The sequence below is a fragment of the Anarhichas minor genome, unplaced genomic scaffold (assembly GCF_050575085.1).
Source record: "Anarhichas minor isolate MPS153535 unplaced genomic scaffold, ASM5057508v1 ptg000021l, whole genome shotgun sequence".
Classification (NCBI taxonomy): Eukaryota; Metazoa; Chordata; class Actinopteri; order Perciformes; family Anarhichadidae; genus Anarhichas; species Anarhichas minor.
In genome coordinates, this window is record NW_027466467.1 from 4,440,008 (window position 1) to 4,457,001 (window position 16,994).

General features: G+C 42.0%; 2 protein-coding genes across 2 annotated transcripts; both read right to left on the reverse strand.

Annotated features, from left to right (window-relative positions):
- Positions 1-525: 525 nt before the first annotated feature.
- Positions 526-5,963, reverse strand: LOC142954878 (bactericidal permeability-increasing protein-like). Its single transcript, XM_076096161.1, has 16 exons — positions 5,855-5,963; positions 4,107-4,214; positions 3,767-3,881; positions 3,552-3,683; positions 3,296-3,451; positions 3,123-3,186; positions 2,610-2,670; positions 2,433-2,524; positions 2,149-2,325; positions 2,014-2,073; positions 1,754-1,921; positions 1,599-1,666; positions 1,462-1,504; positions 1,317-1,380; positions 865-941; positions 526-688 (listed from the first exon to the last, which is right to left on the reverse strand). The coding sequence occupies exons 2-16, from the start codon at positions 4,207-4,209 to the stop codon at positions 647-649; spliced, it is 1,422 nt and encodes a 473-aa protein (XP_075952276.1). The 5' UTR covers positions 4,210-4,214; positions 5,855-5,963; the 3' UTR covers positions 526-646.
- Positions 5,964-8,925: 2,962 nt separating this feature from the next.
- LOC142954868 (bactericidal permeability-increasing protein-like) lies at positions 8,926-14,363 on the reverse strand. Its single transcript, XM_076096148.1, has 16 exons — positions 14,255-14,363; positions 12,507-12,614; positions 12,167-12,281; positions 11,952-12,083; positions 11,696-11,851; positions 11,523-11,586; positions 11,010-11,070; positions 10,833-10,924; positions 10,549-10,725; positions 10,414-10,473; positions 10,154-10,321; positions 9,999-10,066; positions 9,862-9,904; positions 9,717-9,780; positions 9,265-9,341; positions 8,926-9,088 (listed from the first exon to the last, which is right to left on the reverse strand). Exons 2-16 carry the CDS (start codon positions 12,607-12,609, stop codon positions 9,047-9,049), a joined length of 1,422 nt encoding a protein of 473 aa, XP_075952263.1. The 5' UTR covers positions 12,610-12,614; positions 14,255-14,363; the 3' UTR covers positions 8,926-9,046.
- Positions 14,364-16,994: the final 2,631 nt, after the last annotated feature.

Genomic DNA, 16,994 nt, shown 5'->3' on the forward strand with positions numbered 1-16,994 from the left:
ATCAAAGACACTTCAACAGTAAGTTTATTAAAGTAATGCTAACGGCTAATGCTGCTGTCTGGCCTGGTTTGGCTTCAAAGAACTGAGAGTGATGTCATTATGATCAGTTCATTTTCTAATCAAATTAGAACCAAAACTTGTTAAAGTGTATCATCAAATCTTCAGAGGTTGAAATTAAGCAGCTCTTCGGAAAAGCAGTTTAATGTGAAATTAACTGAACTTCTCGTCCCGTTTTCATACCGAGAATGTTCCCTGACTTTAATGGAGACATAGCAACCTTTCAATTTACGGATGATTGATCTCAATTGTCACACCCATTAATTACAAATAAACCAACAGTTTGAGCGTAAAAACACTTGATTTCCTGCATTCTCCATCAATTTATGGAAAACACGACGGCGCCAAGTGACAGTTCAAAATATAATGGAATGTAATGCAGCGAATCACCGAGTCAGACACTTTGAGAAATCTACATTTTACGCGTGGAAAACCTGCTCTGGGAGAACTTTTCAAAGAAAAACAGTCTAAAGAAGGAAACATTTATTTAAAAAATAACTGAGATCCAAATGCAAACAGAGTATTATGCGTCTTCATTGTGGCATGCCCCAGCGCAGAAATGAATCCTGGGAGTTTCCAGAACTGCCATTCAACCACTGAACTGAACATCTGTCCCAATCATCATGTAGTCCTAGAGAAGAGCACAGCAACAGGTTAATAACAGCTCTGAGATTATGAATTCTGTTCAACTAGATATTTAAAGAAGCTTTCTTCCAAGTCCTTGGCCCTCATTAAAACCCTTTTCATATGATACATGCAGCTCACTCAAACACAGGCAGCTTTATAAAGAAACATGCAGACTCTGACCTTCAGGACCTGAAGCTGAGTGTTCACGAGCTTCATCTTTCCAAGTGTAGGAAGTGGGTATCCCTTTGCAAGTTCAACTGCGAAGCAAAGTGTCACACGTTTAGATAAACTAGTCACAAAAATAGATTGAATTGAAATAGTTTGAATTATACAGTGCAAAACATGCATTTAATTAATGTGCTTGACATAAAAAGATCATAATTAAACAAATAAAATAAGTACAACAGGAGATTAAAATTAACTTGTGTTAATTAAGGAAAATTAATTATAAATAGTTCAGTATGGTAACAGTGAAAATAAAAATACAGACTAGCAATGTGCAATGATGTCAAATACATATCCTGTTAATAAATACAAAGTTGTTTAAAAAGGGGCAACCAGGTTAGCCTTTCTGGCTTTAGTTAATCTAATTCATATACTGTAGAGACGGAAATGTAAATGGAAGAACTCACCGTTCACTTTTGGTATCACAACCAATTTGAGGACCAATTGGAAGATGCTGTCGAGCGCTGTGACCTGTGGGTTAGGGTTCGGGTTAGTTTGTCATGCTGGTGCTGACTGTGCACTCTGTGACTCGTGTTAAAATGCAGTTCTCACCTGAAAGTCTCCCACATTGCTTGTCCTCAGGGTCAGATCCATTCTATGTAAAAAATTAAGTAAAATTAGACTGTGATTTTCATCTTTACAAGGACCTTTTGGCCCCCCCCATTTTTTCCTCTGACGTAGTAACTCACTTGTTTAGGGTGACCGCTCCGGCCAGCCTCATTCCACTGACAAACAGTCGGGCGCTGACGCTGCTCTCCTGTAAAGACAACGTGGGGAGAAAGTTACAAATTTTGGCACACACAAATAGCTTTCCCCCCTCTATCATGCCAGCTGTGTGACCTACCAAGTTTAGGACAAAGAGAGGGGAGAGTGTGGCGTTGGGTTGGATAGCGTAGGCCGTCACCGTGCACGTGGCCTGCACCGTGGCGTTGTTGGGTTCAAACGTGGTCACTGGGTGTTTCTCCGTCTTCACCAGCAGCTTCATCGTCAGACCCGGGAAACGCTTGGCGATCTGAAAAACACAGCGATACACGGCTCACAAACTGCCAATAGGTGACCATGCCTCCTTTAGCTGATGAGAGTCAGCGGAACGTGTTTCGTCACCTGCGGGATGAAGACGCCGAACGTCGTGGTGTCGAGTCGGATGGCCGTGCCTTGTGGGATCTGTCGTGACGGAAAGGTTGGAGTTCAGTGTCACCTCGTGAAAAGGTGGATAGACGATGGAATGGAGAAGCTCACCATGTCATCGGTGATGTACAGGCTGAGGGCTCCGGCTGTGTTGTAGACGAAGGCCGCAGAGTTGGCGGTGAAGGCGGACAAGCCGATGTACAACATGTTGTTGGTCTGCGGCGGCAGGGAAAAGGCCGCTGGGGAGAACGGAGGCTCCTGGTGCTTCCCAATGTTGTAAAATTCACCCTAAGTGACAAAAGACACAGCGGAGACAGAAGGGTTAGGTCGTGGCCATGATTGTCTATTTCTTCAGATATATATAATTTTCAGTATAATGATAGACATTTCTTTACCTTCATGCCCAATTCTATGGAGGATGTTGACACTGTGGGCGATGACACCATGGAGTATTCAATCTCAGCGAACTGGTCCACCTTGGCTACAACTGCAGTAAGGTAGAATGTCTCTCATACACTCTCAGCATCAATGAAACATCCAAATATTTGACATAGATGTATATATATTTTTACCATTGAGAGTTTTCAACTGAGGGTTCAAATCAGATACTGCATTGGCCACAAGGGGGCAGATCTGCAACAAAAAACGACATTCCAGAATCCAAAAGAAACTTACTCTGTCCCCCCAAAACCCAACTGGTATCCAAGAGCTGAGGGGTAACCTCCTCATGTGTGCTGATGTCTAACTTTGTCTAATGTTAATTCATTTAGACAAAAGAGTGATTGAATACTCTGACTGATTGTGACACAGACTTATTTTCTGTCAGATCTGAAAGATTTGCAGTTTTTTTTGCACTCTGTGTGAACTGAGAAGTAGTTGAACTTGTAATACAGTATTTTACACTGTTGAGATATTTTGTTGCAGTAAAGGAAGTGAATATTACTTCCTCAGCAAAAGTTGTTCCCAGCAGCTCTGTGATCTACTCTGAAGAGGGAACTCTTATGAATTATCAGCTGCTTTTAGGAGGAAAACCAGATGCTTTGTGACGATCTAAAGCAGCAGGTACACGGCTGGTTTCCCCTCACCTGTTTCTGCAGGGCGTTTCGTAAAGCCTTGTCGATGAATTTTTTGAAGAGATTGTACAGCCAGCTGAAACACAGACACATCACAGGAATGAGGGCAGTATGTCGAGCATTACAAAGGAAACCTCACAGTCCTTTCCCTCGCACGGGTTCAAACACAGCGGGGTTTCGTTTACCTGGCTCCGCCGCGGAATTTGATGCTCGCGCTGCCGACGGTGGCCGCGCAGTTGACAGTGCTGACCGCAGGATGGCCTGTCTCGTCACTGTTGATGGCGATGCTCATAGTGATGGTGAGATCACTGACCCTCAAATCGAAAGAGCCGCTGTCCTTTCTGTTAAGAGAGAGGAGTCACCGCTGCAGCAGAAATATCACAGAAAATGGATTTAACTGAGCTGTATAATAAGTAGGACTTTTGTTTTCCCCTCACTCACATTCTGTGGAGGTACTTGACCCTCCAGTTTCCGTGCAGACGGAGGAAGGCCTGACTGATGGACAGTCTGACCCCCGTTCCTGGCACCATATCCAGCGCGGACGTTGGCAAACCCACCTCCACTATTTGCAAACTGGAAGAGACGACATGCACGTTTGTGAAGTATCCCGGTTTCCTACAGAATTTACTGGAGTGTTGAATAAACTGGCGCCTTACTTCGTCAGGCTGTACCGGACCTTGCCAATGGGAGACACCCTCTGCTTCCCTGAAATATCTGCCACTTTGATGGTTTTCAGTTTCTTCTGGATGGAAGCCATCCCCAGTTGTCTGCCTAGCAAAAAGGCAAGTGAATGTGATGGTGAGATGCTGGAAAGATCAGAGCTTTCCAACTGACGGAGGAAGCGTGCCTCAAACCTTAAACCTCAAACCTTAAACCTTAATTAAACCTTAAACCTCAAACCTCAAACCTCAAACCTTATACCTCAAACCTCAAACCTTACACCTTAAACCTCAAACCTTAAACCTCAAACCTTAAACCTTAAACCTCAAACCTTACCATATTCGGTGCCTTTTGCGGTTAGCTTGACCTTCACCCCAGGATTGGTGCTTAGGGTCATGGGGATTAAAGCCACCAGAGTCAGCCAACAGCACAGGAACATCTTGACTGTTGGGAGATAAAACAGACAAGATCATGAGCTAATCTCCACATTTTTTTTATTAACATGACACCATAAACCAGGCTGTATTTCTGCTTTTGGGTGGTTGTGGTTTGTGATTCCTTAAATCAATGGCTTCTTCTTTTAGAGGAGTGCCTTGTCTTTTTATTACATGTTACTGGTTTCTTCCCTTTTATCGAAGACGACCATTTGTTTGTCAACATTTAAAGAGTGAAAATATGAAAACCTGTAGAGCCACAGTACAAATCCACATACAAGTACATTTGGTTATCTACCAATCCACAAAACTATAAACTAAAACGACCCAGTCAGCTTTTATGTGAGCTGTCTAGATCAGGAAACATGTGATTTAACAAGCGATTCAGGTTTGGCTCTCCTTCCTGTGTCACATGCAAACTCAATCAGAGCAGACTGGGCTTTATTTGGGAGGAGGGTTTGAAGAGACTGAGCGTTTCAGGGTACATGCAGGTATATTCAGACGTACAAAATCGGGAAAAATAATGTTTTTTGAACAATAAAGAGTACAAACGTGTTCTAGTAGAAACCCAGAATATAAGAATCTCAAAATGACCACGATACGTCCCCTTTAACAGCATCTTCTCGTCTTTATTTTAAAATCTTAATCTAAAAAGTAACTCCACCGCAAGTAAATGTCATGGAATAGAACAATATTCCCCTCCGTAATGTAGTGGGGTAGAAGTATCAAGTAGCATAAAAATACTTTCCCCTGCAGCCTCTGCCTCAGTGGAGGCCCGTGAAAGAGCTGACTGTCAGTGCTGCAGAAGAAACCGCATGACTCCTGATAAGTCAGCAGGCGAGCTGGACCTTTATTAAATCAGGCCTAGTCCTAGTACTTTTGTCCACTTTGAATATCCATATTTGAATCATGTTTTACATGATGAAAAATGCACTTTTTGGAGCATTCAGGTCTTTGCGTGTCCAGATAAGATTGCAATATTGCTGTGTCAGAAAATGCCACGGCTGTCACATGCTGTGTTCCCACAATCAAGAGCTCCAGCGGTTGTTCAGGAATGCAAACAGTCCAAACAGTTACACACAGTGCTTTTATCTGGTTGACGTTGCCATAACTTGATTATGTTGCAGGTTCGAACGACAGATTTCTGTCTCTGAGCACGTTTAAGAGCCGACAGATGAAGTCAGAGTGCACTGACAAAATGTAAGACATGTGACTACCAGTGGACGGCTCTCTTAATGAAGTTTCCATGTGGGTCAGAAGTGTAGCAGAGGAAGAAAGTGCGCTTTCAACAACAAAACTGTAAAAAACGAATTGTAAAAAAAAAAAGCTGCCTATCAAAGAGAAATAATAGATAATCCCCAAAACAATATCAACACCTGCATCTGTCTTAATCTGCTTAACATGCTCTTTGATGAATACGCAATCGAGGCAGAGGAGGAGAATCCCATCCTTTCCATCAAACAAATCATAATCTTAGGGCAGTTTATTCCCACTGGAATCTCCCCTTGTTAAGAACATTTCCATCAAGGGTTCCTTCACACATTGGGCTAAATCTCATATGAAAGATTAAGCTTTGAGAACAAATTTAAGAAACACTGCAGCCTATATACATTTTACTCCATAAACAGTGAATACACACCCTTCTCTTACCTGAAGCAGCAGTTTGTCAGGTTTCTTCCGATGTGTCAGTCGCGCTCTCAACAAGGCAGAGTGAAAGGGAAGGGAGGCACATTGCCTGTAATTAACTTACTTAATGAGGAACTGAGCTTGGGGGACTAACCCAGATAAAGCAACAATAAGCAGTTATTGCTTCACCGTCCTGCTCTCTAACAGTGATTTTATCCGAGTGTCGTTTGCATTAAAAAACAAACTCTGAAGGGCTCAGTTCTAAAACTTGACGTGGTTTGGAGCAGCTTTCTGTCATGTTCGTCTCCTGTTGCTTTCTAGTTCCTTGTGTCAATTTCCAGTAAAGTAATGCACAAGAAACTAAGCACATCAAAGGAAAACATGTCCCTCAAGCCACTCAGTGCATATAACACATTCTTCTGCTGCTGTTTAACTGTGTCGCAGAATGAAATGATCGTTCTCGTATTGAGAGTAAAAGTCCGCAGAGTGTTCAGAATTTTACAATTTTCCTCTGTCAATGTTTGCCATCATAATGAAAAACAAAAGCATGCTCTCCGTCCTCATCCTTACAAGGGCAGAGCAGGGTTTGCTCATGTATCAGAGTATGATACACAATTCATTGTTGGGTTTTTCTCAGGTGGCAAACCTCCAGTTCAGCCAATGCTGAAGTGCCTTAAACCTGCATTCTTTCTAATGTCCAGCAGGGGGCGACTCCTCTGGTTGCAAAAAGAAGTCTTATTGTATAGAAGTCTATGAGAAAATGACTTCTCTCTTGATTTATTACCTCATAAACATTGTAAACATAAGTTTATGGTCTCAGTCTCTAGTTTCAAGTCGTCTTCAACACAGCATGATGTTCATTTAGTCAATTATATAGACGATTGATAAAAAGCAGGGTATGCTTTAGGGCGTGGCTACCTATGAAGGCAAATCACTGTCAAAATCCGAGAGCGCAAATGAGATCCATGCGCGCGCGAAAATCAAACATCCGCGCACGTATTTTACTTTGACGAGCGCTTTTACGTCGTTCCGCGAGCAAAATTCCGTCTCGTGCGACCAAAAGTCGCTCGCGAAGCTTAAACCTGCTCGCTCGCGAGTAGTATTTCTTTTTGACAGTAAGTGGGCGGACCCAGTCTCCATTGTATCTCTACATCTAATTGGTTACAATCCTCGTCTTTGGATAAACCGGATATCACTCTGACACAGACGCTCGGGGGAGATTTTCAGATTGCACTACAGGTCAGCGGCAAATAATGTACATTTTACTACACGGGTACTTTTACTTTCTGCACTTAAAGTACATTTTGCTGATAATAACATTGACTAAGGTTTTGAATGCAGGTATTTTACTCGTAGTGGATTATTGTTTCATCAGTATGGTTAGTACGTTTACTGCACTGAAGGATCTGAATACTTTTTCATCCACTTATTACTTGTCAGTGATTTAACAGTTAATATACAAACAGTGGTCCCTAATCTTGGCTCCAGATCTTTGAGCAGGTCCAAATTGTTGCTCATATTATATACAACTATATTATATCTCTTCTGTAAACACAACACTATGATTGAATATGATCACATCATGTTTTAATCAATTAAGATCAAAGAGTTTCTTTGAGCTGTTTGTCACAAGAGGTTTGACTCAAACACACATTGTCTGTAATAGAATGGTGGAGTGAATTTAAACCAATCTGAGCAACTTGACTTTAACACATTTTTAATTATTGTATTTAACAACTCTATTATCATAATTTGTATTTCATCAGCCTCTACAGTCTGAAAAGTTTACAAAACCTGTCAGACAAATGTAGAACATCCTGAGATGTAGTGGAGTAGTGTTTAGTGGCGGGTTGAAAACCACCTCTATCAGAACTAGCGTCTGTGTCAGAGTGATATCCGGTCTATCCAAAGACGAGGATTGTAACCAATTAGATGTAGAGATACAATGGAGACTGGGTCCGCCCACTTACTGTCAAATAGAAAAACTACTCGCGAGCGAGTAGGTTAAGTTAAAGTTTCACGAGCGAGACGGAATTCTGCTCGCGGAGTGATGTAAAAGCGCTCGTCAAAGTAAAATACGTGCGGCGCTGTTTGATTTTCGCGTGCGCGTGGATCTCATTTGCGCTCTCGGATTTTGACAGTGATTTGCCTTCATAGCTACCTTGTGATTGACAGATTGCAACCACAGCTTCACTTCTCCGCAGTCCAAATATGATCAGTTCCTTTCAATGGTTGCAAAAAATCAAGATGGCGACGACGGCCAAAATGACGAACTCAAAGCTTCAGAACCGTTTCCACAAATCAATGGGTGACGTCACGACGACTACGTCCACTTCTCATACACAGTCTATGGTTTTACCATCAGTTTAGAGCTGTACCTTCTTGTAAATGATTCTCTGTTTTGTAAAGAGCATTGATGTAAAAATCTTTGGACAAGGAGCTTGGATTATCAATGAGCGTTGGTAGCATGTAGGATATCAGGTTTGGCAAATTTTGGTGAACCAACTTATTGAAGCAACACAATCGTAAAAAACACTTGCAGTCATTGTTGTCTTCATGTCTCTTGCTCAATCAAAGACACTTCAACAGTAAGTTTATTAAAGTAATGCTAACGGCTAATGCTGCTGTCTGGCCTGGTTTGGCTTCAAAGAACTGAGAGTGATGTCATTATGATCAGTTCATTTTCTAATCAAATTAGAACCAAAACTTGTTAAAGTGTATCATCAAATCTTCAGAGGTTGAAATTAAGCAGCTCTTCGGAAAAGCAGTTTAATGTGAAATTAACTGAACTTCTCGTCCCGTTTTCATACCGAGAATGTTCCCTGACTTTAATGGAGACATAGCAACCTTTCAATTTACGGATGATTGATCTCAATTGTCACACCCATTAATTACAAATAAACCAACAGTTTGAGCGTAAAAACACTTGATTTCCTGCATTCTCCATCAATTTATGGAAAACACGACGGCGCCAAGTGACAGTTCAAAATATAATGGAATGTAATGCAGCGAATCACCGAGTCAGACACTTTGAGAAATCTACATTTTACGCGTGGAAAACCTGCTCTGGGAGAACTTTTCAAAGAAAAACAGTCTAAAGAAGGAAACATTTATTTAAAAAATAACTGAGATCCAAATGCAAACAGAGTATTATGCGTCTTCATTGTGGCATGCCCCAGCGCAGAAATGAATCCTGGGAGTTTCCAGAACTGCCATTCAACCACTGAACTGAACATCTGTCCCAATCATCATGTAGTCCTAGAGAAGAGCACAGCAACAGGTTAATAACAGCTCTGAGATTATGAATTCTGTTCAACTAGATATTTAAAGAAGCTTTCTTCCAAGTCCTTGGCCCTCATTAAAACCCTTTTCATATGATACATGCAGCTCACTCAAACACAGGCAGCTTTATAAAGAAACATGCAGACTCTGACCTTCAGGACCTGAAGCTGAGTGTTCACGAGCTTCATCTTTCCAAGTGTAGGAAGTGGGTATCCCTTTGCAAGTTCAACTGCGAAGCAAAGTGTCACACGTTTAGATAAACTAGTCACAAAAATAGATTGAATTGAAATAGTTTGAATTATACAGTGCAAAACATGCATTTAATTAATGTGCTTGACATAAAAAGATCATAATTAAACAAATAAAATAAGTACAACAGGAGATTAAAATTAACTTGTGTTAATTAAGGAAAATTAATTATAAATAGTTCAGTATGGTAACAGTGAAAATAAAAATACAGACTAGCAATGTGCAATGATGTCAAATACATATCCTGTTAATAAATACAAAGTTGTTTAAAAAGGGGCAACCAGGTTAGCCTTTCTGGCTTTAGTTAATCTAATTCATATACTGTAGAGACGGAAATGTAAATGGAAGAACTCACCGTTCACTTTTGGTATCACAACCAATTTGAGGACCAATTGGAAGATGCTGTCGAGCGCTGTGACCTGTGGGTTAGGGTTCGGGTTAGTTTGTCATGCTGGTGCTGACTGTGCACTCTGTGACTCGTGTTAAAATGCAGTTCTCACCTGAAAGTCTCCCACATTGCTTGTCCTCAGGGTCAGATCCATTCTATGTAAAAAATTAAGTAAAATTAGACTGTGATTTTCATCTTTACAAGGACCTTTTGGCCCCCCCCATTTTTTCCTCTGACGTAGTAACTCACTTGTTTAGGGTGACCGCTCCGGCCAGCCTCATTCCACTGACAAACAGTCGGGCGCTGACGCTGCTCTCCTGTAAAGACAACGTGGGGAGAAAGTTACAAATTTTGGCACACACAAATAGCTTTCCCCCCTCTATCATGCCAGCTGTGTGACCTACCAAGTTTAGGACAAAGAGAGGGGAGAGTGTGGCGTTGGGTTGGATAGCGTAGGCCGTCACCGTGCACGTGGCCTGCACCGTGGCGTTGTTGGGTTCAAACGTGGTCACTGGGTGTTTCTCCGTCTTCACCAGCAGCTTCATCGTCAGACCCGGGAAACGCTTGGCGATCTGAAAAACACAGCGATACACGGCTCACAAACTGCCAATAGGTGACCATGCCTCCTTTAGCTGATGAGAGTCAGCGGAACGTGTTTCGTCACCTGCGGGATGAAGACGCCGAACGTCGTGGTGTCGAGTCGGATGGCCGTGCCTTGTGGGATCTGTCGTGACGGAAAGGTTGGAGTTCAGTGTCACCTCGTGAAAAGGTGGATAGACGATGGAATGGAGAAGCTCACCATGTCATCGGTGATGTACAGGCTGAGGGCTCCGGCTGTGTTGTAGACGAAGGCCGCAGAGTTGGCGGTGAAGGCGGACAAGCCGATGTACAACATGTTGTTGGTCTGCGGCGGCAGGGAAAAGGCCGCTGGGGAGAACGGAGGCTCCTGGTGCTTCCCAATGTTGTAAAATTCACCCTAAGTGACAAAAGACACAGCGGAGACAGAAGGGTTAGGTCGTGGCCATGATTGTCTATTTCTTCAGATATATATAATTTTCAGTATAATGATAGACATTTCTTTACCTTCATGCCCAATTCTATGGAGGATGTTGACACTGTGGGCGATGACACCATGGAGTATTCAATCTCAGCGAACTGGTCCACCTTGGCTACAACTGCAGTAAGGTAGAATGTCTCTCATACACTCTCAGCATCAATGAAACATCCAAATATTTGACATAGATGTATATATATTTTTACCATTGAGAGTTTTCAACTGAGGGTTCAAATCAGATACTGCATTGGCCACAAGGGGGCAGATCTGCAACAAAAAACGACATTCCAGAATCCAAAAGAAACTTACTCTGTCCCCCCAAAACCCAACTGGTATCCAAGAGCTGAGGGGTAACCTCCTCATGTGTGCTGATGTCTAACTTTGTCTAATGTTAATTCATTTAGACAAAAGAGTGATTGAATACTCTGACTGATTGTGACACAGACTTATTTTCTGTCAGATCTGAAAGATTTGCAGTTTTTTTTGCACTCTGTGTGAACTGAGAAGTAGTTGAACTTGTAATACAGTATTTTACACTGTTGAGGTATTTTGTTGCAGTAAAGGAAGTGAATATTACTTCCTCAGCAAAAGTTGTTCCCAGCAGCTCTGTGATCTACTCTGAAGAGGGAACTCTTATGAATTATCAGCTGCTTTTAGGAGGAAAACCAGATGCTTTGTGACGATCTAAAGCAGCAGGTACACGGCTGGTTTCCCCTCACCTGTTTCTGCAGGGCGTTTCGTAAAGCCTTATTGATGAATTTTTTGAAGAGATTGTACAGCCAGCTGAAACACAGACACATCACAGGAATGAGGGCAGTATGTCGAGCATTACAAAGGAAACCTCACAGTCCTTTCCCTCGCACGGGTTCAAACACAGCGGGGTTTCGTTTACCTGGCTCCGCCGCGGAATTTGATGCTCGCGCTGCCGACGGTGGCCGCGCAGTTGACAGTGCTGACCGCAGGATGGCCTGTCTCGTCACTGTTGATGGCGATGCTCATAGTGATGGTGAGATCACTGACCCTCAAATCGAAAGAGCCGCTGTCCTTTCTGTTAAGAGAGAGGAGTCACCGCTGCAGCAGAAATATCACAGAAAATGGATTTAACTGAGCTGTATAATAAGTAGGACTTTTGTTTTCCCCTCACTCACATTCTGTGGAGGTACTTGACCCTCCAGTTTCCGTGCAGACGGAGGAAGGCCTGACTGATGGACAGTCTGACCCCCGTTCCTGGCACCATATCCAGCGCGGACGTTGGCAAACCCACCTCCACTATTTGCAAACTGGAAGAGACGACATGCACGTTTGTGAAGTATCCCGGTTTCCTACAGAATTTACTGGAGTGTTGAATAAACTGGCGCCTTACTTCGTCAGGCTGTACCGGACCTTGCCAATGGGAGACACCCTCTGCTTCCCTGAAATATCTGCCACTTTGATGGTTTTCAGTTTCTTCTGGATGGAAGCCATCCCCAGTTGTCTGCCTAGCAAAAAGGCAAGTGAATGTGATGGTGAGATGCTGGAAAGATCAGAGCTTTCCAACTGACGGAGGAAGCGTGCCTCAAACCTTAAACCTCAAACCTTAAACCTTAATTAAACCTTAAACCTCAAACCTCAAACCTCAAACCTTATACCTCAAACCTCAAACCTTACACCTTAAACCTCAAACCTTAAACCTCAAACCTTAAACCTTAAACCTCAAACCTTACCATATTCGGTGCCTTTTGCGGTTAGCTTGACCTTCACCCCAGGATTGGTGCTTAGGGTCATGGGGATTAAAGCCACCAGAGTCAGCCAACAGCACAGGAACATCTTGACTGTTGGGAGATAAAACAGACAAGATCATGAGCTAATCTCCACATTTTTTTTATTAACATGACACCATAAACCAGGCTGTATTTCTGCTTTTGGGTGGTTGTGGTTTGTGATTCCTTAAATCAATGGCTTCTTCTTTTAGAGGAGTGCCTTGTCTTTTTATTACATGTTACTGGTTTCTTCCCTTTTATCGAAGACGACCATTTGTTTGTCAACATTTAAAGAGTGAAAATATGAAAACCTGTAGAGCCACAGTACAAATCCACATACAAGTACATTTGGTTATCTACCAATCCACAAAACTATAAACTAAAACGACCCAGTCAGCTTTTATGTGAGCTGTCTAGATCAGGAAACATGTGATTTAACAAGCGATTCAGGTTTGGCTCTCCTTCCTGTGTCACATGCAAACTCAATCAGAGCAGACTGGGCTTTATTTGGGAGGAGGGTTTGAAGAGACTGAGCGTTTCAGGGTACATGCAGGTATATTCAGACGTACAAAATCGGGAAAAATAATGTTTTTTGAACAATAAAGAGTACAAACGTGTTCTAGTAGAAACCCAGAATATAAGAATCTCAAAATGACCACGATACGTCCCCTTTAACAGCATCTTCTCGTCTTTATTTTAAAATCTTAATCTAAAAAGTAACTCCACCGCAAGTAAATGTCATGGAATAGAACAATATTCCCCTCCGTAATGTAGTGGGGTAGAAGTATCAAGTAGCATAAAAATACTTTCCCCTGCAGCCTCTGCCTCAGTGGAGGCCCGTGAAAGAGCTGACTGTCAGTGCTGCAGAAGAAACCGCATGACTCCTGATAAGTCAGCAGGCGAGCTGGACCTTTATTAAATCAGGCCTAGTCCTAGTACTTTTGTCCACTTTGAATATCCATATTTGAATCATGTTTTACATGATGAAAAATGCACTTTTTGGAGCATTCAGGTCTTTGCGTGTCCAGATAAGATTGCAATATTGCTGTGTCAGAAAATGCCACGGCTGTCACATGCTGTGTTCCCACAATCAAGAGCTCCAGCGGTTGTTCAGGAATGCAAACAGTCCAAACAGTTACACACAGTGCTTTTATCTGGTTGACGTTGCCATAACTTGATTATGTTGCAGGTTCGAACGACAGATTTCTGTCTCTGAGCACGTTTAAGAGCCGACAGATGAAGTCAGAGTGCACTGACAAAATGTAAGACATGTGACTACCAGTGGACGGCTCTCTTAATGAAGTTTCCATGTGGGTCAGAAGTGTAGCAGAGGAAGAAAGTGCGCTTTCAACAACAAAACTGTAAAAAACGAATTGTAAAAAAAAAAAGCTGCCTATCAAAGAGAAATAATAGATAATCCCCAAAACAATATCAACACCTGCATCTGTCTTAATCTGCTTAACATGCTCTTTGATGAATACGCAATCGAGGCAGAGGAGGAGAATCCCATCCTTTCCATCAAACAAATCATAATCTTAGGGCAGTTTATTCCCACTGGAATCTCCCCTTGTTAAGAACATTTCCATCAAGGGTTCCTTCACACATTGGGCTAAATCTCATATGAAAGATTAAGCTTTGAGAACAAATTTAAGAAACACTGCAGCCTATATACATTTTACTCCATAAACAGTGAATACACACCCTTCTCTTACCTGAAGCAGCAGTTTGTCAGGTTTCTTCCGATGTGTCAGTCGCGCTCTCAACAAGGCAGAGTGAAAGGGAAGGGAGGCACATTGCCTGTAATTAACTTACTTAATGAGGAACTGAGCTTGGGGGACTAACCCAGATAAAGCAACAATAAGCAGTTATTGCTTCACCGTCCTGCTCTCTAACAGTGATTTTATCCGAGTGTCGTTTGCATTAAAAAACAAACTCTGAAGGGCTCAGTTCTAAAACTTGACGTGGTTTGGAGCAGCTTTCTGTCATGTTCGTCTCCTGTTGCTTTCTAGTTCCTTGTGTCAATTTCCAGTAAAGTAATGCACAAGAAACTAAGCACATCAAAGGAAAACATGTCCCTCAAGCCACTCAGTGCATATAACACATTCTTCTGCTGCTGTTTAACTGTGTCGCAGAATGAAATGATCGTTCTCGTATTGAGAGTAAAAGTCCGCAGAGTGTTCAGAATTTTACAATTTTCCTCTGTCAATGTTTGCCATCATAATGAAAAACAAAAGCATGCTCTCCGTCCTCATCCTTACAAGGGCAGAGCAGGGTTTGCTCATGTATCAGAGTATGATACACAATTCATTGTTGGGTTTTTCTCAGGTGGCAAACCTCCAGTTCAGCCAATGCTGAAGTGCCTTAAACCTGCATTCTTTCTAATGTCCAGCAGGGGGCGACTCCTCTGGTTGCAAAAAGAAGTCTTATTGTATAGAAGTCTATGAGAAAATGACTTCTCTCTTGATTTATTACCTCATAAACATTGTAAACATAAGTTTATGGTCTCAGTCTCTAGTTTCAAGTCGTCTTCAACACAGCATGATGTTCATTTAGTCAATTATATAGACGATTGATAAAAAGCAGGGTATGCTTTAGGGCGTGGCTACCTATGAAGGCAAATCACTGTCAAAATCCGAGAGCGCAAATGAGATCCATGCGCGCGCGAAAATCAAACATCCGCGCACGTATTTTACTTTGACGAGCGCTTTTACGTCGTTCCGCGAGCAAAATTCCGTCTCGTGCGACCAAAAGTCGCTCGCGAAGCTTAAACCTGCTCGCTCGCGAGTAGTATTTCTTTTTGACAGTAAGTGGGCGGACCCAGTCTCCATTGTATCTCTACATCTAATTGGTTACAATCCTCGTCTTTGGATAAACCGGATATCACTCTGACACAGACGCTCGGGGGAGATTTTCAGATTGCACTACAGGTCAGCGGCAAATAATGTACATTTTACTACACGGGTACTTTTACTTTCTGCACTTAAAGTACATTTTGCTGATAATAACATTGACTAAGGTTTTGAATGCAGGTATTTTACTCGTAGTGGATTATTGTTTCATCAGTATGGTTAGTACGTTTACTGCACTGAAGGATCTGAATACTTTTTCATCCACTTATTACTTGTCAGTGATTTAACAGTTAATATACAAACAGTGGTCCCTAATCTTGGCTCCAGATCTTTGAGCAGGTCCAAATTGTTGCTCATATTATATACAACTATATTATATCTCTTCTGTAAACACAACACTATGATTGAATATGATCACATCATGTTTTAATCAATTAAGATCAAAGAGTTTCTTTGAGCTGTTTGTCACAAGAGGTTTGACTCAAACACACATTGTCTGTAATAGAATGGTGGAGTGAATTTAAACCAATCTGAGCAACTTGACTTTAACACATTTTTAATTATTGTATTTAACAACTCTATTATCATAATTTGTATTTCATCAGCCTCTACAGTCTGAAAAGTTTACAAAACCTGTCAGACAAATGTAGAACATCCTGAGATGTAGTGGAGTAGTGTTTAGTGGCGGGTTGAAAACCACCTCTATCAGAACTAGCGTCTGTGTCAGAGTGATATCCGGTCTATCCAAAGACGAGGATTGTAACCAATTAGATGTAGAGATACAATGGAGACTGGGTCCGCCCACTTACTGTCAAATAGAAAAACTACTCGCGAGCGAGTAGGTTAAAGTTTCACGAGCGAGACGGAATTCTGCTCGCGGAGTGATGTAAAAGCGCTCGTCAAAGTAAAATACGTGCGGCGCTGTTTGATTTTCGCGTGCGCGTGGATCTCATTTGCGCTCTCGGATTTTGACAGTGATTTGCCTTCATAGCTACCTTGTGATTGACAGATTGCTACCACAGCTTCACTTCTCCGCAGTCCAAATATGATCAGTTCCTTTCAATGGTTGCAAAAAATCAAGATGGCGACGACGGCCAAAATGACGAACTCAAAGCTTCAGAACCGTTTCCACAAATCAATGGGTGACGTCACGACGACTACGTCCACTTCTCATACACAGTCTATGGTTTTACCATCAGTTTAGAGCTGTACCTTCTTGTAAATGATTCTCTGTTTTGTAAAGAGCATTGATGTAAAAATCTTTGGACAAGGAGCTTGGATTATCAATGAGCGTTGGTAGCATGTAGGATATCAGGTTTGGCAAATTTTGGTGAACCAACTTATTGAAGCAACACAATCGTAAAAAACACTTGCAGTCATTGTTGTCTTCATGTCTCTTGCTCAATCAAAGACACTTCAACAGTAAATTTATTAAAGTAATGCTAACGGCTAATGCTGCAGTCTGGCCTGGTTTGGCTTCAAAGAACTGAGAGTGATGTCATTATGATCAGTTCATTTTCTAATCAAATTAGAACCAAAACTTGTTAAAGTGTATCATCAAATCTTCAGAGGTTGAAATTAAGCAGCTCTTCGGAAAAGCAGT

Excerpts from the sequence above, each read along its gene's own strand:
- LOC142954878 (XM_076096161.1), bottom strand. The coding sequence starts at position 4,209 with ATGTTCCTGTGCTGTTGGCTGACTCTGGTGGCTTTAATCCCCATGACC. Across the intron at positions 3,452-3,551 it reads GTCAAGTACCTCCACAGAAT|AAAGGACAGCGGCTCTTTCG; the intron begins GTGAGTGAGGGG and ends CTCTCTTAACAG. Across the intron at positions 689-864 it reads CTCAGCTTCAGGTCCTGAAG|GACTACATGATGATTGGGAC; the intron begins GTCAGAGTCTGC and ends GCTCTTCTCTAG.
- LOC142954868 (XM_076096148.1), bottom strand. The coding sequence starts at position 12,609 with ATGTTCCTGTGCTGTTGGCTGACTCTGGTGGCTTTAATCCCCATGACC. Across the intron at positions 9,905-9,998 it reads GGAGCGGTCACCCTAAACAA|AATGGATCTGACCCTGAGGA; the intron begins GTGAGTTACTAC and ends TTTTTTACATAG. Across the intron at positions 9,781-9,861 it reads GCAATGTGGGAGACTTTCAG|GTCACAGCGCTCGACAGCAT; the intron begins GTGAGAACTGCA and ends CCTAACCCACAG.